This window comes from Zonotrichia leucophrys, chromosome 7 (genome assembly GCF_028769735.1).
Source record: "Zonotrichia leucophrys gambelii isolate GWCS_2022_RI chromosome 7, RI_Zleu_2.0, whole genome shotgun sequence".
Taxonomy (NCBI): domain Eukaryota; kingdom Metazoa; phylum Chordata; class Aves; order Passeriformes; family Passerellidae; genus Zonotrichia; species Zonotrichia leucophrys.
The window spans coordinates 20,985,748-21,006,612 of NC_088177.1; the positions used below are offsets into that span (position 1 = coordinate 20,985,748).

General features: G+C 42.3%; 1 protein-coding gene across 1 annotated transcript; it reads right to left on the minus strand.

The window, feature by feature from the left end:
- Positions 1-2,278: 2,278 nt before the first annotated feature.
- Positions 2,279-5,562, minus strand: CTLA4 (cytotoxic T-lymphocyte associated protein 4). Its single transcript, XM_064718845.1, has 4 exons — positions 5,505-5,562; positions 3,949-4,299; positions 3,375-3,484; positions 2,279-2,449 (listed from the first exon to the last, which is right to left on the minus strand). The coding sequence occupies exons 1-4, from the start codon at positions 5,560-5,562 to the stop codon at positions 2,279-2,281; spliced, it is 690 nt and encodes a 229-aa protein (XP_064574915.1).
- Between the last annotated feature and the right edge of the window lie 15,303 nt (positions 5,563-20,865).

A 20,865-nucleotide genomic window follows, 5' to 3' on the forward strand; every position in this document is an offset into this window, starting at 1 on the left:
GTTTCTGTTCTGCTCTCCCAAGACCTTCACTATTCAGCTGTTTTAGTAACCTGTTAGTTACTTATGGCAGAATGCTTCCCTGGTTGTTGCAGACTGAATGTCTCAAGGAAACACAGGTGTACCAAAAGGAAATTGTCCAGGTGGGTGCAGAAGGCCTAGTTTTGGTCAACTTAGGGATCAGAAATAGAGGTGAATTGGAATATGCACAGGTTCTGTGGTGACATAGATTCACAGCCAGCTGTGGCCAGATGTCATGAGGTTGTAGATACAGATCCAAAGCATCTCTTCAACCAGGAGGGATAAGCTTGGAAAATAATGAACTTGAACTGCTTTTAGATTGCTTAAGAAAGGCAAGTATAGAGAAATTGCCAAGGAAAGGAAATCAAAGAAACAGTTGATTCCTGACTAGAGCTCAGACACATGATTCACTACTTGCTATGATGGAAAAAAATTGCCCTGGATAATTATTCATGCTTTCTACAGCTTCTGCAAGTGGATCCATGAGTCAAACCTATTTTTCATCATGGAGTCATGGAACACACTTGCCTGATCAGGCTGCACCTGAAAGGGCAGAAGTTTAGTCATTTTGCAGTGACAATAGATATATGGTCTTTTACCATTTTTTATCCCCAAACACTGGATTGTGAAAAACTGGGGGGAAATACCAGACTAATGCCAGAATACTAAAATACTTTGAAAAGAAAGATATGTCATCAGATGCTACTTTTGCTTAAAGCAGCCCTTGTATATCAACACGGAGAGCAGTTAGCACCTGCAAACACTGGCAGATTGAGAATGTGAATGTCTTTGCCCAGTTGGAGGTGGTGCCAGATGAATGGGCAAGAGATGGAAAGCAGACTAAAAGAGCTATGAGATTTGGTGTTCTGGGAGCTGCTGCCACTACAAGAACATAGAATAAAGGGCTCTGGAATTTGGCTGCACAGCTGTACAGCCAAGAAGATGGATTCACAGCTGTGAAACAGGCACATGCTGCCAGTGTTTTGGGTTGCAAGGTGAAATTTTGATAGCAAAGAATCAAATTAATAGATAGTAGCTGAGAACTCTGAAATTGTTTTAAGCTCCAGTAGCTTTGTGTGTTGACTGGCATTTAGTGAGTGAGAGTGTCAGAGTGGTGCAAAGAAAACAGGATTTGAAACTAGGACAAGTTTTTTGTTTAAACATGTACAGGAGGTGCTGTCAAAGACATTAAAGCTACCTTCTGCAAGTGAGTAACTCTGATGGAAGTGAAAACATGATTGGTAGAGTGTCTGAAGCACATCCCAGCAGCTGTAACTAGACCAATAGAACTGACAGATTGTAATGGTGGCTGGCTGAGGAGGAGAGCTGAGAACGGAAGTGTTGGCATGAGCACACAGGCTGTCTCTGAAGGGTAAAACACAGGCTCAGAGAGAACAGGTTCATGTTGTCTTCACTGCTTTCTAACATGTAGCCACTTCCTGTTTCTCATTATTCTGAGAATGGTGAACAAGAAATGAACTCGAATTTGGGCAAAGCTTCAAGGTTTTTATTGAATGGTACATAACTAATAAACAAGATTATACACTGTCAATATTTTCACGGAAAATAGACTTTTTAAACACAGCAACATACTTCTGCCTTTTGGATAGATGCTAATTTAGCATTTGTAAAACACAAGGCCCCAGCAGAACTGGAGCATTCTCCCAACAAGAGGGCTCCTGCTGGTGCCTTTTCTCTAACCAAGCTGTCAGCGCTGGCTGCGAGACCATCAGTCAGCTCCATCACAGCACTTCTGGGACACAATGCTCAAGAGAGCTAAGATCAGGCTTCTAGAGCAGCAGTGTCATCAGTGCCAGCCTATGGGGAGGCCTCTGTGGAAGTACAGAGCACTAATGCCAGAAATTGAGCTAATAAATATCAATGCAGGGGAAAAAAATCAACATTCCTTTGTACATTAGTGTGCTCTCCTACCTCACCCCCCCCAGACTTGTGGATCAGCCTTGCAATGGCACACAAGTCTCTGTTATAATAGTGTTTGTTTCGGTTGATCAGTAGGCATGATGAAATTTGACAGTGAGATGCTCAACTGCAACAGCAATAGCTCTTAATGCTACACACTTATATTACATATTGGTACAACACATCTCAAAAAAGTCAATGGCCTAATGTAGCCATCTTTATGTGATAGGGTTACTCTTCAAATATGAATACATATGCTATTTATTTTCCTCCAAACCACTGAAGTTACAAAGAATATTCTCTCACCTTCCTGTATGCTTTTTGTAAAAAGACAGTTAATTTATTTCTTTAACTGAAATGAATTAGCAGACACTCCATCCCAGCTAGGAAATGGTTTCTCTCCTTCCTTGTTACAGTTAACAGTGATATGGAATGGAATCACTTTTTTCTCTAGCTTTTCAGAAGGCATTTTCACATAGACTCCAGTAGTGAGACATCGTCTTCTCTTTATCTGTAACATATGGGAAGAAAGTAAAATAAACAGGCAAACACAGCCTAATCATTGAGCAGCACATTTTAGAGAAACCAATGGATATTCTTCCTCTACTGAGTAGAATGTGTCCTAGACACCTTTCTCTGCCTCTTAATACAAGATCTGTTAAGAGCATTTGATAGAGCATCAGGATGCACAGGGGCTATTTATGCAAAGGGGGAAAAAAAGAGTCCTGCCATTCATTTAGCTCTTTGAAGGTGCTTCTGCTTCAGAGTTCAGTGTTGGTTCAAAGCTAGGAGTGTTCACACCTGACAGCTTCATTTACCTTCTAGGGACAAGGACTGATTGAAAAATCATTGTTTGGTTTCAAGCTCAGGTTCATTTCTAACAGACTATGAGTGCTGCAGACCCCTGTGGAAAAAGGCAACCCAGGCTTACATTTTGCATAGTTTTGTGCAGACATTTCTAGCTGTGAAATTAGAAATGCTTGAAGTTACACTTCCCCTATCCAAGGAGAATGTTGTTTAAATTTGCTTTGCAGAGGTGAATGATGAGAAAAGGAAAAAAATTAAATTCTGGGATTTTGTGTGACTCATTTGTGAAGAGAGAGTACATGTGAAGACTGTTGCCTTCAATCCCAAAAGCATCCAGGATTTTGCCTGGTTTTAAGCATCCAGCTCTATGCCAAGGCTCAGTCCAGCTGATGGAAGCTCAGTCCATGCTTTCTAGTATGCTGGCAACACAAATGAGCCATAAATAAATATAAGTAGCAGGTCCAGCAAGTTCTCTTGTTTTGCATTATTGTAATAACATTGCACTTGCAAAGTGGAGCATCCCACTGGGTTTGTTCATGGTGTTCTTCCCTGTTCTCATTTCTTTCTCCTTGTCCTTATCACACAAAGGGGCATTATTAGCAGAAGGGGGCTGAGTTGATGGGACTTACCGCTTTGCCCACAAGAATGGCTGAGATGATGATACTGTAGAGAAAAAATCCTGAGGCAGTAGCTCCTAATACCCAGAGGTATATGGCAGTGTCTGGACAAGGTTCTGGATCTAAAACATATGATATCACACATGTCACGTCACACATGAGTCTCATAAGGAAGGCCCTAGAGTCAGTGAGTCAGTCTCTATGCTGCTTTTCTCTAGCATGTGCCATCCCAGGATACCACCAGGACTGAGCTCTGGGTCGCTGCCTACTCAGCCTCCAGTGAAAAGAGTTTTTATCTGTAGAAGAGCTCACATCTTACTCTGACTTTTGCACTTCTGTATCTAACTGCCTAGACACAGGTGTACACTGCATGGTGTTGCTTATGCTATCATTCCTTGGCTATGACTATGCTTGCTTTGGGCATCTGCAAGGAGACCTGGATGAAATAAGAGCTAATCAAGATTTTCAGTGCTGAAACCAGTATTGACCCTCACTTCTTACAAACAGAACTCTGAAGACCTTTGAGATGTAATAGCTGCTCCCTTAACTTGGAAGTATCCCAGTACTGTGAACCTGCTTGCCTTACCAATGACATAGAGATGTGTGCCATTTCCCTTGTTCATGAAATAGGGTGGGGGGTACATCCTCTCCATCTTGCAAATGTAAAGCCCAGTGTCATTTGCTTGCAGGCCAGCCAGCGTGAGGGTCACATTGTTTTGGCCAGGGGTAACGTGGCACTGAATGATCTTTTTCACAAAGAATGTTTTGAACTCCATGGTGTATGATGAAGCACAGATTTCTGTGATCTGGTCACCAGTCTGTTTAAGCAAAGTCACTCGAATTTCCTGTGCATTCCCGATGTTCTTGTATTTACACACCAAGCTGGCAACTCCTTGCCTGTTGGCCAGCACAATTGCTGGCTGAGTCACTTCCATTACTGTAAGGAAGTAAAGAGTTTGATGGTAAGTGAGCAGTCAAGAAAGGATCTGGAGTCATTTACTTCAAACCTGTACAGTAGGAAGGGAGTTCTGCCACTTCCTGTTATCCAGTATATATATATATATATAATAGGGTGATTCCTAGAAATGCTGTTTTCAAAGAAGGGACTCCAAGACCACAATTCACATTAGCAGTACATTAATATTCTTTAAAAAGCTCAAGAAATGCTTTTATTACTAAAAATTATATTATAAATCTCAGCAATTACTTGTTGCTTAAATAGTAGTTTATTTGGCCCACTTAGGCAATAAATGGCTTGCATACTTTAGTTTTCCTCAACACCATCTTCTTAGTATACATAAGAAACTAAAAAAATATATATATAGATGATAAGGTTGAAATTTTTAATTTAAAAACAGACTTTAAAACCACAATTTCTGCCTAGTAGAAATATATTTGCATTTAGGAACAAAAATGTTGACATCCTATATGGAACATGGAACAGAATTATTTAGATAACAGTAAAATTGAATAGAAAATCTGTTTGTATACTTTTGTTTCTGATCTTTTTTCTCCTTACTTTTAACTAGCTACTCTCAAGCCACAGTATACACAGCAACAATATATTTCCCAAGCTAATATAACAGCACATTACAAAGCCTGATGAACAGACTGCAGAAAAAAAAAATCTTAAGGGGAAATTACTGGACCATTTACAACCTCACTGACAGCTTTGTGCAATTTCTATATTCTATCATGACACATGATGGGATGGCACTGTCTTTTGCTTTAGTAAGCTGTGAGGACTCAGCATTGTTTTTTAATCTTATTTTATATCAGTCCATTTTGGGGCAGGGTTTATCTTGTCAGTTCTGCAATGCAAGAATTCCAGATGAAGAGTAGAATTTCTCCATGCATTCAAACCCCTATACCCATGTTATCAGCTGTCACAACTTCACTTGCAGGGCCTGGTTTTTCAAGATCTTTTCTTCCTTCTTGAGCTACTCTGAATGTTGCCCAGTGTCCCTCAAATAGTACTGCTCTAAAGTCTGTGTCTGGTTTTCCAGACATCTTGCAGTGCACCAAGACCTCGCTCCCATTAGTCCTGTGTGTCACCCTGTTGAACCAAGTCTGACTCCGGCAAGGACATGAAACTGAAAACAAGTCAACAACCCCAGATACTTGCCTCCTTCATCTACCCACCTTCAGCAATGGCAGTGGCTGTGCAGAGAAAGCTCACGGTGACCAATATTGAGAGCATTCCTGTGCTGGGACAGGCTGAAGGTGCTGATGCCCTTAGAGTTTAAGACAAACTGGAACTCTCAGGACTGGAAAAGAGGTGACACCTTTCAGGATACTGAATCTTCGAAATGTTTGAACCCACACAGAGCCAGTGTGTATATATAGCTTTGATCCCAGATGCTGTACCTGAAAGTAGTATGAAGCTTTGTTTTGGTTTTACGAGAAAGGAAGCAGTGGGTTTGATTAGTACGTGCGCAGTTAACCTCAAACAGTATGAACACAAACAACTATTCAGCACATGGAAAATATATATTCAATCTGAAACTGCCATCCATTCTGCTTTAAGAACTGTGGGAGGAAAGGTAATCATCATTAGAGCAGTTCAAGCCCTTTGGAGGTGCCAGCTTGCAGAATCATAGCACTTAATATTTTAGCAATCATCAGGTATTTCCGACCAGGACAACCAGCAGAGAACTGTACTTCTGCCTGATGTGGCACAGTGAATCCCTGCAAACTAGACTTTTTATGGAGGACTTGCTTCCACCCCAAATTTCTTTGCTTGCTTTAATATTAGTGCTTTTGATGTTTAAAAATTGCTACCCCTTCTAAAAACTGATTACACTTGCAATTACTTCATCTTTTTGTATCAGCAATGTGACTTGAATCATAACCCAGCCTCTTTAAGCTTTCCTGTTTCCAAGAAAAAAATTATCTAGGTTTATAGTTAATGACTTCCACATCTATACAGAACTTTGCTACCTGTGGACTTTACTGCCTAACTACCTTGACATCAACAATGAAAAACACTGCAGGAGCTTTGATTATTGCTATCTCTGCTTAGAGCACCTGCGTCATTTCAAACCTCAATGAAACAGGTTTTGCTCATGGACCTTTTAAAAATCATGTAGGCTCTGAAAATTGTTCTGCTTTTTTATATGATAAGCTGTCACATCCCTGAATTGTTGCCTAAAGAATTCCATAAAAATGAGAGGTCACTTCAGCTATCCTGAAGGTCGGCATTCTTTTTTTTAACCCACACTTTGAGAAGTTCTTTTAGAAGGTGCTTCATCATTTATATATGTAGATCTAGTAGATTGCAAAGACCTGCTTTTGCTCTGTGACCTAGAAAAATTAACAGCATTAGTTATTGAACACTAGCCAGCCCAATCCAAAGATCCAGGATAAATACTTAGTCTTCAAATCACATAAATAATTAATGATGTAAATAAGTTTACTGCTTCCATGCCTAGGTTATGCAGTATTTGTTTGCAATGACAGGTTCACAGTCGTTTTAATCTTAACCAGCATTCAAAACAGAACTGATTATAAAAATGCTGGTATGGGAAAATGAAAAACTGCACCCTAATAATGAGACAGGCACATATTGTCTTACTGGTTAGACGAGCTCAAATCAATTTTAATATTATATGTAAAATAAATGCTATTGCAACATCATGTACCAGAATATCAGTGAGATTTATGGCATGAAGTTACCAGTTTATGCCTGACATTTTCATATCCGGAGTAGTAACTAAATTATCTGCTCTTTGTATCTTTTAGGCTTGGGTTTTGCATGCAGTTAAACAAATGATGCATTTGAGTTTCATCAACTGTGGTGTCATCTCCTGATAATTGATTGAGACTGCTAATTGATGGTGCAATTAGCCACTAAACACTGGCAAAGAATTGCCATGTAAAGCTCAGTGCTCATGCCACACATACCCATGGGATCTTGCCCTGCTAGAGTGACAGGCAGCACTCTGGCACTCCTCTCTCCTGTTTGAGACTGTTCTAGCAAGCTTTGTTTCCAGTGGTACTCATCGTGTTTCTTGGCTGTTTTGTCCTCAGGATGTATTTTCAGATCCACAGCTTTTTCCTTTTTGCCCCTGTTCCTCCTTAAAAGCCTTGTGTTATGATAATTAGTTTTCTAAGTAAAGCACAACATGCGTCCCTTTGGAGTCTCTTGAAGTCATCTCTGTCTTCACTGCCCAAGTGAGCCCAGGCTGCCTTTAGTTATCCCTTCCAATGGATGATTGCCTTGCCATGGTGCCCTCTACCCTTCCTAATCAAACTTTGGCTCTTGAGTTAATGTATGCAGACAGCAGGTAGATTGTGCAGTAGAAGAGATCTTTTTCCAAATAAGATCTCACTTTCACTGCTCCCATCCTTTCCAGCTCAGTTACAGCATGGAACAAGGTATTGATAACAGAAGGAGTTCTCCACTAAAATAAAATCCACAAAAATCACTGGGGACACCTTTTCTCTCCTCTGTGCCCCTTATCTAACTACTCTTCAGCTGGTCAAGAGTCTCTGGACTTCTGCTTGCCCTTCCTTCCTGAATATATCATATGAAAAGGCCATGCTTTGTGGGCTACAACCACTGGACCTATCTTACCTAATTACTGCATCTTCTTGTCTGTGTAGTCTGGAGTCTTCCTGTCCTGACTCTTTTATCTTGGGAACTCTGCATCTTTCACCCTTTCCCATGAATGGAACCTTACACATGGTCTAGTGGCCAGACAAGGGAATGGCTGAAAGAAGAGCCCTAATTTTGACTTTGAAATTCAGGTCTTTAGAGTGAAGTTATTCCTCAGGCTGTTTCTAAAAGCTTGTGCTTTGTGCTCCAAAAGATCAATGTGATGTTCTTCTTCCCTTTAATGCTCTTACTTATACTGTAGTTCTCTTTGTTCTTAGGGGTGTTATTAATTCCCATGTCACAGGAAACCTTTATAGTTTACATATGCTACCGCAGCAAAGTGTCAGAGCAGGGGAGAGGACTGAGGGCCTTGCAGTGCAAAGCTGCAGAGCCTTAAAAAAAAGGGGTTCATCTTAGGAGTGGCTTGGACTTCACGAGCTCTTTGAACTTAGCTGAGGGAGTAACTTGCAGTTTTACACTGGACTACACTACTGTGATTACTCAGATTGCTAGGAAGTTAAATAACTAGGTTTCTCATATGTTTCTTTCTCATTTTGGGTTAGTCACTTGCATTCTAGTGATTTGGTTTTCTTCACTGAACACTTATTAGGGCAAACCTTCCTGCTGATACCCTGTCAGAATTCCCATTGCAAAATGTTTTTATTCACAAAATTATTTTCACACTTGTAAGCCTGTCTCAGGATGCCCATGTTTTTTTTTTGCTGTGACAGGAACTTGCTTAGTAAATTGCTTGAGATGTAATGGGGAGAAGAAATTCTTATAATTTGCATAAGTATCTGGTTTCAGGATATTATGCTAAACTCAAAATGTGAGATCATGTCTTACTATGCTGAACAGTTCACGTTTTTACCATGTTCGTTTGCCACAAACCTATTGGGGTTTCAAAGTGCTCTGTCATTTGAAAAAAATCTAGACCTCTAAGTGGTATGGCTGAAGAAAATTTTTTTTGCACAAAACAAGAGGTAAAGAGAAAAGGAAATAACAGAGTGACTGGAAAAATACTGTTTCATTACCATTAAAGGACTAAAACCTGGTTAGTTTAAGTAAAAGCCTAGATATAACCAAGTTTGGTGGATCAGACTTAGCTCCCAAAGGAATCACAATTCACATCACAAAACTACTGATTTTTAAGTCTCTCATAATTGTTGCCTTTTTCTCAGCTTTTAACCTGGTTTTGTAAATGCTGCTCTCCAGTCCTAAGCCTGTTCCCTCAATCCAGCCTCAGAAGAGGTGAGAACAGCATTAGCTGAGGAATTCTCTTTCCACTACTTCTTAGGGCTCATGGGGTTGCTGCTCTTGTGAGCTTCTGCTGATGAGTAGATTGTCCAACAAGATTTGAGATGGGGGTGAATATTTGAGTGTCCTTTTTCTTTTTGAGACAGTCATTGGTATTTCTTTTCTGGAAGCTAGGCTTTGTTTCCCCTACGATAAAGTCAATTATATCCAAGCTTTCCTGATATGCACAGCATCTATAATTGTCAAACACAGAGGTCAAATTTCTTCCCAGCTTTTTAATGCTGCCAGTTCTCAGTTAGCCTTGAGTGTCTGCCTTCTAGCCCTTACCTTGCTGGGTTTGCTACATGTTATTTGTCTTAAGCCATCTATGTCCCAGTAGCAACCAGGTCTGCATGAATGTATTGCCTCCACCCCATCCCTATGCAGTTTATGGTCAAAATGTAAGATCTGGGATGTATAGAAAAAGATACAAACAGAAGTAAGAGGAAATAGAGACACAGGACTGAGAAACACAGGCAAAAGGTCTTCACACACTGCCTTCCTTATTCTTCTCCAGTTTCCTGCAGGGGGTTGTGTCAAGGGAAAGATTTTAGGACAAATTTTAACAGAAACCATAAGTGTCTTGGAAGATGTTTAACAACTTTCTTTTACTGACAGGAATTTTCTAAAGAAGAGCTCCACATATTTGTTGTTTCTAGACTAATCACTTGGGATTGAGCACGGAATAAAGCAGGTACCTTCACCTCAAAGCAAAGACTGAAAGCTAGTCTGTTTTCATGAATAAGTAGAGAAGAACCAAAGGAACCCGCCAAGTCTAAAATTAAGATTTAAGTGTTTCCCACGACTGGAGAAATACTGGAGAAGTGTTTTATACTTCCACTTTCCTTTATTTCTTTAAGCATTGCAAAAAGGAAAAACAGCAAGAGGTAGACATATTTCTGAGTCTCTGTCTCTGACATTGCAGCAGTTTGAATTTAATGAGGGACGCAAGAATAAGTCATGAAGCTTTGCTGAAAACATGTGAGAAATGACATTCTAATCAAAAATTAGATGGGTACAAAATATTTTGAAAGGGTGCAGATAAGGAGCATAATTAAGGGCCTACTTCCAGTTTACACAGGACTGATTAAGTCCCTGATGTGTAAAAAAAAAAAATAAATTATGGTATTTCAATCTAATAAGATCAAAGCAGGACTCCTGAAAAACATAGAATTAAACCTTTATAAAACAAAGGACTCAATGAAGTTTACATAAAGGAGAGAGTGCTCCAGCTCAGTAGACTTATGGAGAATCCAAATGTTTGAAAGACAGGAGACCTGGCCAAGAAAGTAATTTTCATAAGCTCACAGAGTGAAGTTCATCCAAGGAAGGGCATGGAGCAGATTCTAAAGTACTGCTTTGAATTAATGACGAGTAATGAAGGTCAACTTCATTTGCCAAAGTCTGGAGGCCATTTCAGAAGAGTGGATGTGAGCTGGTAGTTAGAATGGGATGGGCTAGAAAATGAAAGTAAATTGAATTAAATTAAATTAAGGGAGAAGTCAGTAATGTAGCAGAAGGCAGAAGTCACTGGATAGGCACAAAGAGAATGACAAGGTGTTGAAACTGGCAGGTTCACGCTAACATTTGGAATACGCAGCAGTGAGCCAACATTTCTCAAGGCCAGCAGAGATTGTTTCAGCAGTTGAGGTGAACAGGAATCACGAGCTAAGGCTTCTGTAGCTATTTGGTCACATTCAGCCTTGCCCACCTTTTGTCTGATTTGCCTTTGCAGGGACTAGATCTCAGATGTAAAGCACAGTATGCATCTCTTCCCAGGGGCACACTGAGTTTGGGAAGACAAGCCACAAGCCTTGGACATTTCAGGGGAACAGCTTCTATGTGGAAATCTCAGACGGCATGTAATGAGATGGAGGCAGGGAAATGAGAATACCCAGGGGGGAAAGGATGTTCTGGCAGAAATATGAGTGGCTGGATCAGTGAAGGGTACATGTAGCTTTTTTGTTGTTTTCAGATGTCACTGTTGGGCTGAGTGAAGTGTAGTCCAAGATAAAACCCAGAAGTCTCTTATGAGTGAAAAAATATTTCAGTGAAGACCAGATAATGCACCACCTGCATCTCTGTCAATAATGCTCTTTAAATTTTGCATGACAGAGCTAGGCAATACAAGCACTAGAAACTCAGCAGTAGAGATGGGGACCATTTCAGAATCCCTCCTTGCTATAAATCTTGCCTTGCTTTCCTGTTTCAGACACCTTCTCCTTGCCTCTTTCCTTGCAGTTTTATTTACAAAAATCATAGAATGAATAGTGGCTTTATCACAGATTGTTTATTCAGGGCTTGTATGAGAATGTAATCCTGGGAATTATGTCTAAGATCTCTAGGGTTGATGTCCTGATTTAAGGAACTTTAATGTTCAGTCTGTTTGCCTCTGCTCCATGCCACCACATGTTACTGACAGTTTACAGTAATGTATGCAAGGATTATGAGTTGCCATTAGAATGGTTATTTTATCATAGGCTGGGGGCTCTGGAAGACAAAAATACAGATTTTCTAGCAGAGGATTGTAGAATAAATTCCAGACTTTGCAAGAACCTTTCTGATTTTGAAGTGTAGCAGTTGCAAAAAAAAATTGTCACTCCATAAGGCAGACATCTCTGCAAATGGGACACTATAGTCAAATAGTGGCTTTATGGCTGGCATCAGCAAACTAAAAGCAGGTCCTGTACCTTCCAAAATGTATCAGCTGCAGGATTTGTTGTTCAACCCACTCTTCCCCACAGAATCTGATCTCATGTACAAAGCCTTACTCTTGGAGTAGTGATAACTCAAACTCCCTTTATCTTCCCTAGTTTATGAAATATTTGAAAGCATATTTCTAGGACTTAGCAATTGCCCTTTCCCAAAGTGCCTACCTGGGCTAAGTACAAAAACAAACCCCTGAAATATCTGAAAGGCCAGATGTGCAAGGGGAGGCTGATGTCTTTCATTAGCCAAAGTGAAGTTTGAAATAGCTGACAAGCTTAGAAGCTCAGAAGCTCCTTCTTACTCTCCCTCTTTGCTGACAGGTATTAGCTCTCCCTAGAAGGTTTGTCTTTCTCATATTCTTAGACAGTCACATCATAGCAACTCTTAAGGATATTAACTGCAATGTGTGAGTATGGCCAGCTTGCTCTCCTGGTTGTTTAAGTTGAGTACTGGGTAATGTCTGCTATAAGGCCTCTGACTGCAGTGAGCATTCAACTTAGGTGCTTCATCACAGCTCTAGCTGGTTCCTCCCACTGTCATACCTGACAACCCAGCTAGGAAATCCTACATTTTAATATTCAAATCCATCCTCCAAAATAATTCTTTATGTTTTGACAACAGGGATGACGCACTACAAGGTATGATAGTGATCCATTTTGTTGGCCTGTGTACTAGGGATAAAGGGGAGAATCAAAGAAGTTTGCAAATGTATTCCTAGAGGAGAAAGAAATTATGAAAGAAGGCTGCAAAATTAGTAAGAGAGGATGGGCTTGTGGGTAACACACCACTTGGAGAATTCTTCTTTTCGATATCAGTGAGCTCATATCCAGTACGTACAAAGAAAACAAACGTGTTGGATGGGGACCAATAAAAATCAAACTCTAAGCAATATAGGAAGATGTTTTGAATTTTACAATTTTGAAGAAATGTTGAAGGAAAAAGGAAATTTTTTTAGAAAATGCATGTACCTATTTTCATAAAACTTTTTTTAAGTCCCCCATAATATAGTTCATTTTAAAATCATTAGCTCTTTTGCAAAAAAAGACCCAGCAGTATCTTACATATCGGCAAAATATATTTTTTCTTTTTTGGGTCTAGAACCAATAATAGATGAAAGGAGGAAAAGGTGAAGGAAACCTTTTTCAGCAAAAGCAACTCTAGCTAAGCAAAGCTTTCTTGAGAAAGTTTCACTTCCTAAGGTTTTTTGCTATGTTTGCTCATTTAAATGGCCATTGTATTAACCCACTTCTTGAGAGTTTCAAATGTCAGCAATTAACTGATGCCGTTTGGAAAAAGTGGAAGAAAGCAAACTGCCTTGTTCTCATTAATCTAAGCACATCAACAAATTTGCTGCCACAGCCTTGTAATTGCTGTTCCTGCAGTACTACGTGCTTCATGTATCAGCCTGTGCTGGGTTATTGCCAGGGGCCAAGATTCAGTGAAAGTACATGCATGGTATCTCTGTACTAGAGACTTGGGCTGGAGGGGTTCAGCAGGACTCAGTCTCCCTTCATTACCATTCCTTCAGCTGCTGAACTACAGCATTGCCCATTCCTGCTGGAAGGGGTTTAACTACAAACGCTCTCTAAGAGCACTTTTCTTGCTGCGTCCTGAAACAGAGTAGTTTCATTTTCAAGCTATTTAATGGTAGATTGTGTGGAAGTCATAATGCTCTGAGCTGGCAAATGCAGGCTCTGGAGAGGATGCAGCAATAATTTCTCTCTGTGACTTGGCAGTGACTGGTTAGTGTTTTGTTAAACTCTCTGGGCCACTGAGGAGCTGGAGACACATGGAGCTGCAGGCTCTGGAGTCTTGAGAAATTTGTATTTGCCTGATATACTGTCAATCCTTGGAATGGGGCTTTTGTTTTTAAAATAAACTTCTGCAGCCAAAAGTTTAGGACAGGAGATAGTAATACACTTCAGGAGCTTGGCCAGTACAATCATATTCTTTAATAACAAGGAAAAAAAGTCAGAATTTCACATTAAATAATTCTCAATTTTTTTTTCAAATTAAATTATTTTCTTATTCTTTCAAAGCATCATTTTCCATCCAAAACCCCACTATTTTTAAATATTCAACAATATTTAAATAGTCACCATCCAAATCAGGTTTTAATTGGTTTAGGATTAAATGTCTGTTTTGAAGCCTCCAAATTATTACTTGTTTAACTTTTCTAATTCACAAAAAAATCTTTTTTTCCTTTCAGTCTTACTGAAATGAGCCCTCTTGACTTTCCAAATTTGCCAATGAAACACAAAAACTAATTATTCATTGAGTTCCAATGAACACCTTTCATAAAACTTCTGAATCATGCAAACGAATCACCTTCTAAGAAATAGTTATAGGTCATTTTATGGTAGAAGCTTGAAATATGACTCAATGACTCTCACTTGCACACTATAACCTCCTCACTCACCTGATTATTTAGCCTTTTGCCCTGTCTATGGTTTTGAGCTCATTGCCATCCTCCTTCATACCACCATCAATCTTCTCTCATTTTCTTTTGCTTATAAAAATTGTTCTTTATCTTTTGAGATATCAAATGCTGCCATCCTGTGAGGCAAATGCAACTGAGACAGAAATGGTTACATGACTTGGTTCATGAAGTTCCTTGTAAAACCTGTTACTACTGAGATGGTGTCAGCAGAAAGGACAAGGAGCAGCCACCCGTCCCTGGCGTACCCTGGCACCCCCAGGTAGCACCAGTACAGGGATGGCAGGGAGAGCAGGCCTGGCCTGCCAGCTGATCTTGCTCAGTATCTCTAGCAGGGCAAAAATTCTTTTTGGCAAAAGGTGGAGGGATTTTCTTCACAGAGGTCTGTCCTTGCAGGTGAACCCCTAGGGAAAACAAACACCAAGAAACAAACCAGAACTGAGACACACAAGGTCAGACTGAGGGACCAGAGGCAGAGGAGTGAAACGAAGTAGCTTTGATTTCCCCTTCCTTTTGCACCCACCCCATCTCTTAATTTCCCTCTTCTCTGTACCCTGCGACTGCAAACACTGCTGCCAGTGAGTGTGGTGGGAAGCAAGGGCTGCCAGCTTCCTCTTCACTGTCAATCAACACCCCCCTGAAGTGAATCACTGTCAGTCCCTCCCCAGCAGCCTCTCTGAGGGACCCTGGCCTCATTCACCCTCATGCTGCCAGGCTTTCCAGCTGACCTTGAATGGGAACACCCCCGCTTCTTGCTTTAGTATTGCTGCTTGCAATTTGCACAAGAAATGTTCTCTTTCTTGCACTTCTCACTCATGCATAGGACCAGTGAGGCCTTGGGGTGGTATCCCAGGTACCCCAGGGGGCACGGGTCCTTCCCTTTGCACTAAAATGGACGGCAGCCATCTGCACACTATTTACATGGTAATCCATTTGCTCAGCACTTTGAGGGATTAACTGCATTTTTAGTTAACCTACATTTGCTGTTACTTGGATTCACTTATTTAAGTGCCCACAGTTTCTTCAAGGCTTTTCCTCACTTACCCAGTTTAATAACAAATGTCATAAAGGCCATATCTAGCCTGTACCCTCCTAGCTGTTTAAATGTGTACCATAATTGTCCATGTCATTGTTGGACATTTTCTCCCCTTGATGGGTGGAAGTTTTCTACAGGAGTGTATGCCTTCAGCAACTATCATTTGTTTAGCAGGAAAGGGAAGGCAGATGATAAGGGATTTTGTTGTCAAGCGCAGATTGATTCTTCAATTCCAATGCCACCAAGACCTCCAGTCCTTGCAGATCAAGCAGCAGCAGAGCTTAGCCAATGGCACCTTATCCTCTGAGTTGCACTTCAGGGGCATTGTGAAGCCCAGACAACTGACATGCCTTAGAGGTAAGTCATGTTTCATGTGACGTGATTTCTGATGAAGATATGACAAAAAGTTTGTCCTTGTACTCTTGAAACTGCAGGCAGCTCTAATTTCCATTGGGAATTCTCAGCCTTCAAGAGGAAATTCTCCTCAGGGAGCGATGCTGTTTACCAACCAACAGGGCCACCTCTGCTGTTACATTGTGGGCACACATTGAGTGCAGGCACTGTGGTGCTGCTTTTGAGCTGCTAAAAGATTCCTCTTGTGACAGTGACCTTACACAAAGCAGCACTAAGCCTTCCCTTCAAAGGGAGGACTTGGCCTGCTGTTGGAGGTGTGCTACTGCCAGATCTCAGTTCTTATCTCTTAAGCTAAAGTAGCTATCACTCTCCCACCTCATTTCCCTCACTCAAGCCCAAACCACCACCTTTTAATTGATTAAACTCATGGGATTTTACTGTATAAATTATTGTGACCCAAGTGAGAAGACACTGCATAGTGCATGAACTGTCTCATCACAGAGAGAAGGAAGGCTCCCTGTCATGTGGGTGTGGTTTCACTGACAGCCTGATCCCATGGAAGAGCACCTTGTACCAGAATGGGCAGGATCATTTCCTGCCCTCCCAAATACCCAGCCAGGTAGCCCAGTGCCTCTCTCTCCCTTGTTGTGGCATTAGCCTTTGTGCAGCTGTGTAAGATAAATCCTTTCTTTGCTCCAGTTCATGCCACTGCCAAATTGATCCCAGTGCCACCACAACACAGTGGTGGTACAGCTGGAGACCAGAGAAACAGTCTGGATGGTGCTGCCTTTCCTTGATAATGCTGACTGAGATCCGGTAAAGCAGATCATGAAAACAGCTTGTATGTAAAATACCGCCTAGCACAAAACACTCCTGACAGTCAGGACAATTCCTCAAGGCTTTCTCCTAAACCACATACATTTTGTTTGTGTTTAAATCTTTCTAAGTCTTGACTCTCCAGCACACTGTATATAGTACATCTAATATACAGTGAAAATAATTAAATCCTAAACATGTAGTCTATTATATGGCTTGACACACAAGTGTGATATGGCACACACTTGTGAGCAGTGTCACCTCAGGGAGTACATGGATGGAATGAGTCTTTGAAATTGAAATTATTTCTGCACAATTGTCTGGTGTGGCACTTGAGGTCTACTCAGCTTTGACTTCAAAGGTCCTCTAGGCAATAACTGCCATCATAAAGTTTTCTGGCAAAATGATAATTTTGCTCTGATAGAAAGGGCTGAATGAGGGGCTGTGAAAAATATCAGAACTATTTAATGTGAACAGAGAAATGTCTTCCAGAAACACACAGTTCACTACAGAGAAAGACAGACATATCAAGTGAATGTGATGGGGTTAAAGCAGGGCTCACTCTCTCTCCAAAGAAAAAGCCGAATCTGGGCATGTTGGGAACCTCAAGAGGGAGGTCAGGGAAAAGGAGCTCTGGGTGCCCATAATTTCACTCTAGTTGTCTTTGTTTATAAGGTAAACCCTGTTGGATCAGCCATAGCCATAGGAATGATGGAGATGTGAGGAACTCTGATATTCGTCTCTGTGAACAGCATATGCTGCTTTGGCTGTTTGCCACAAGATACTTGTTTCTGGAATGAATGGGTCTGGGCTCCAGAAATATCCTGTCTGTCCCCACACAATTCTCCAGCAGCCATGCCTGAGTGTTGTAAGGTATTTAAACTCAAAGATCAAGTGTTAGTTACCAGCTGACAGTTCTGGCAGGGGGACAGCCAGCCCTTACCCCAGGGCAGCCATAAAGTGCCCTCACTAAAGGGCCTCACACTTGTGGAGTGAGGATGTTCCAGTACCACCCCAGCCAGATAAGCAATTTGGATACAGCCACCCAGCTTTGGAGGCTGAGAGGTTCTCACAGGAGTGTCCTTGGGCCCATTTGATTTACTAACAGAGACAGAGCAAGATTTAGCCCCAAGGAAAGGGTGCAAAGGGAACTTTTCATGCAAGCTTTCTGAGCGATGTTCCTGTAACTCTGGCGGTTGGAACCCTGAGGCTTTATAAGGAACTCACAAGGTTCTCCCCTTCTAGGAAGAACATACCTTTTACCTTAAAGAGTGGGCCTCAAATCTTAAAAGCATTGTTAGTTTTCCTCTAAAATACACCCACACCTTCAAGAAGCATTTGGACAACCTCTCAGGCACATGGTATGATGTGTGGGGTTGTCCAGTACAGGACAGGAGTTGGATTTTGATGATCCTTGTGGGTCCCTTCCAGCTCAGGATATTCTATGATTCTATGATATTTATCCTTCACATCTATGGTGTTGTCATCTTCTCATTAGGACCGGGTTTGTTATCTTTTCTCTAGTCCTTATAAGTGAGGTGCAACAAGAAACAACTGCTGACCACTATAACTTGACAGCCCCAAAGGAAAGAGAAGATAAAAAGAGATGGGGAGTGAATCTAAGCCTAATTTCTCTAAATTTAGCATCCCTCCAAAAGCATAGCCAATTAGGTAAAAACTCTGGTGTAAATGTGTAATGAAAAAAATAACTTAGAAGTAAAAAAATGAGTTGAGTGTGCAATAGAGTCCTTATCAGGCCTCCTTGATAGATGAACAGGGCAATCTATATCTTTGGCCTTTCCCCTTTGGCAAGAGTGTTATGTGTTATCATGCAGTATATTCTTAGAAAAGCCTCTGCCATACCTTCCTGAAGAATTCATTTCCCGCAAGCCTCCCCCTTTTCAGTTTGAGAGCTGTGGGTTTGTACAAAGCGTCACTGTAAAATAGGTCTACCACAGCCAAATGTCACTTGACATGCTACATTCTCAGAACCAGCAATACCGTGCCCTTGGCAGGAATGATGAAATATCGAGGGTAACTATGAAATGCGTGTGAGCCAGACGAGTCTTTCCTTTCGTATCCTCCTCAGCACCAGTGCTTTCTGCTTTAGTGTGGAATGGCTGCGTGGCTGGATGCCCCTCTCAGGTGTCCTCCAGAAGGGAATGTGCTCTCTGCTTGTTTTACTCAGTGTTGCTCACAGTTGTGCTGGGCACAGAGCTGGGCACCAGAGCTGAAAGCTCAGTGCCCTTCTGCAGGTCACAGAATATTTGCACTGGGGTCCAGTCACAGAGATTTGCATGGCCCCAGACAAAGCCCACAAGGCATATCATGGCAGGTGCTGTGTGGGATAGGGAAAAGGTACTATCAGGGTCGTGGGGCTCCAGCCCAAAGCTCGAACAAATCCAATACGTCAAGTTCATTTCTCACTGCTCACTACACCATTCCCCAGTCAGCAGGTGAGGCATGGAGAGTGGAGCATCCTGGCAGGTGTTCTGGTGGGAGCACCACACAGGAAAACAATAGTGGCTTTGTGCCTTGGCCAGTTTTGTGCAGAGCCCAGTTCTCCTGCCAGGGAACATTTCGTCATTGCTCAGAGCTGATGTCTCCATAATTCATGAGGCTGAAGGCACACTGCACAAGAATGTGAGGTGAAAACCAAAAGTTTATCAGTAGTTTGGGAGCTCATGGAAAATGTAGGGAATATTTCCTGCTGTCCTAGGATGGAGTCATTCTTTGTCTTACAGAGTCTTAAACTGGGAAGCAGAAGTGTAGACCTCGAATACTTTACTAAATTGAGTAAAGCTTATTCCTGGGGTTTGTATTATCGGGCTTCTTCTGTCAATTGAGACAAGTGAGCACTATGGAATGAACAGAGTTGTGAGAACTGTACTGAACCTTCTGAAGCCTCCAGTTACCTCATTTGGCCTTCATATAAAGAATGAGCAAACAGACCCCTGACCTCTTTCTCTTCTCCCCACATCCTCTTATGTGGGAACTATCCAAGCCAGTCCTGGGAGACTTCTAGTACTCCCGCACTGATGTCACTGCTTTCAAGAACATTTGTTACTTTTGGAAATGCATCAAATTCCTCTGGACCCTGGGGAAAGGCTGAATGGGATCTCAGCTGAAGAGGCACCTCCTAGCTCCTTTTCCCACATGCAGTTTTCCTCAGCTCAGCTCACAAAGTGCCCGTGTTGCACAGAGGACTGCAGCCCCTTGTGTGCAACACCCCATCAGAGTAGGTGGTTTTCCGAAAGGGACACACAGCTTTTCTTCCAGCTACTCAACTTAGCCTTCTTCTGCTTGCAACAGTGCAGTTGGATGCATGAACCAAAGCTGATGCGAGGCACATCCCAGAATCTGTGGGGTGCTGCTAGCTAGCTCCCTGGGGGCCTGTAAAGGCAGGAGAATTTTGATCTACGTGGATCAGCAGGTAGAGAAACACTGCTTCTTGAGATAACAGGGACTGCCCCCTCCGTAGCTGCCCTCCTGTCCCCAAGAGCTTGTGGCAGAAGGGCTGTGAATCAGCGTGAATGTGAAGAGAGCCAGAATGAACTCTCGGCTGCGCAGGGGGACGGTGCGATTTGCAGACTCTTGGTGCAAAACAGCAGCTCATGGCTTTCTGCAGAGGCCCCGGTGTGGCCGGAGCAGCGGGGACCTGCGGGGCCGGGGCGAGAGGAGCGGCCGCAGCGGCGGGCGGCGGCCGCGGGGGGGCGCTGGCGTTCGGTGCCAGCGCCGCGGGCAGGGAGAGCGCGGCCCCGCCCGGCCCCGCCTTCGCTCCCGCCCCGAGCGGCACCAGCCCGGGCACGCACCGGCACGGCTCGGCCCGGCACCAGCCCGGGCACACACCGGCACGGCTCGGCACGGCTCGGAGTGCGTCTGTGCACCCCAGAGGGGGAGTGCTCGGCGTGTGCGAGCTTTGGGGCAGTGCATTCCTCAGCCTCTTGTCACTGACTGCCGCCGCAGCTCGGGAACCGGAGATGACAGTGTGAATGCAGTTTGCTGTAAATTGTGGATGCTGCTGAAACCCACTGCTATTCCATCAGCACACCCACACGCAGACCTACAGCAAATAGCAGCGTACTTAATCCACATTCGTTTATTTAATGTCCATGACTCAAAAGCTCCTGTGCAAGAATAAAGATGACTTTTTTCTTTTTTTTTTTCCCTCCCTCCCCCAGGAATTGGGGTAATGTGTTGTACAAATGCTACAAGTTTAAAGGCAGAGAAATGGTATACAGAATTTTTAAATATCATT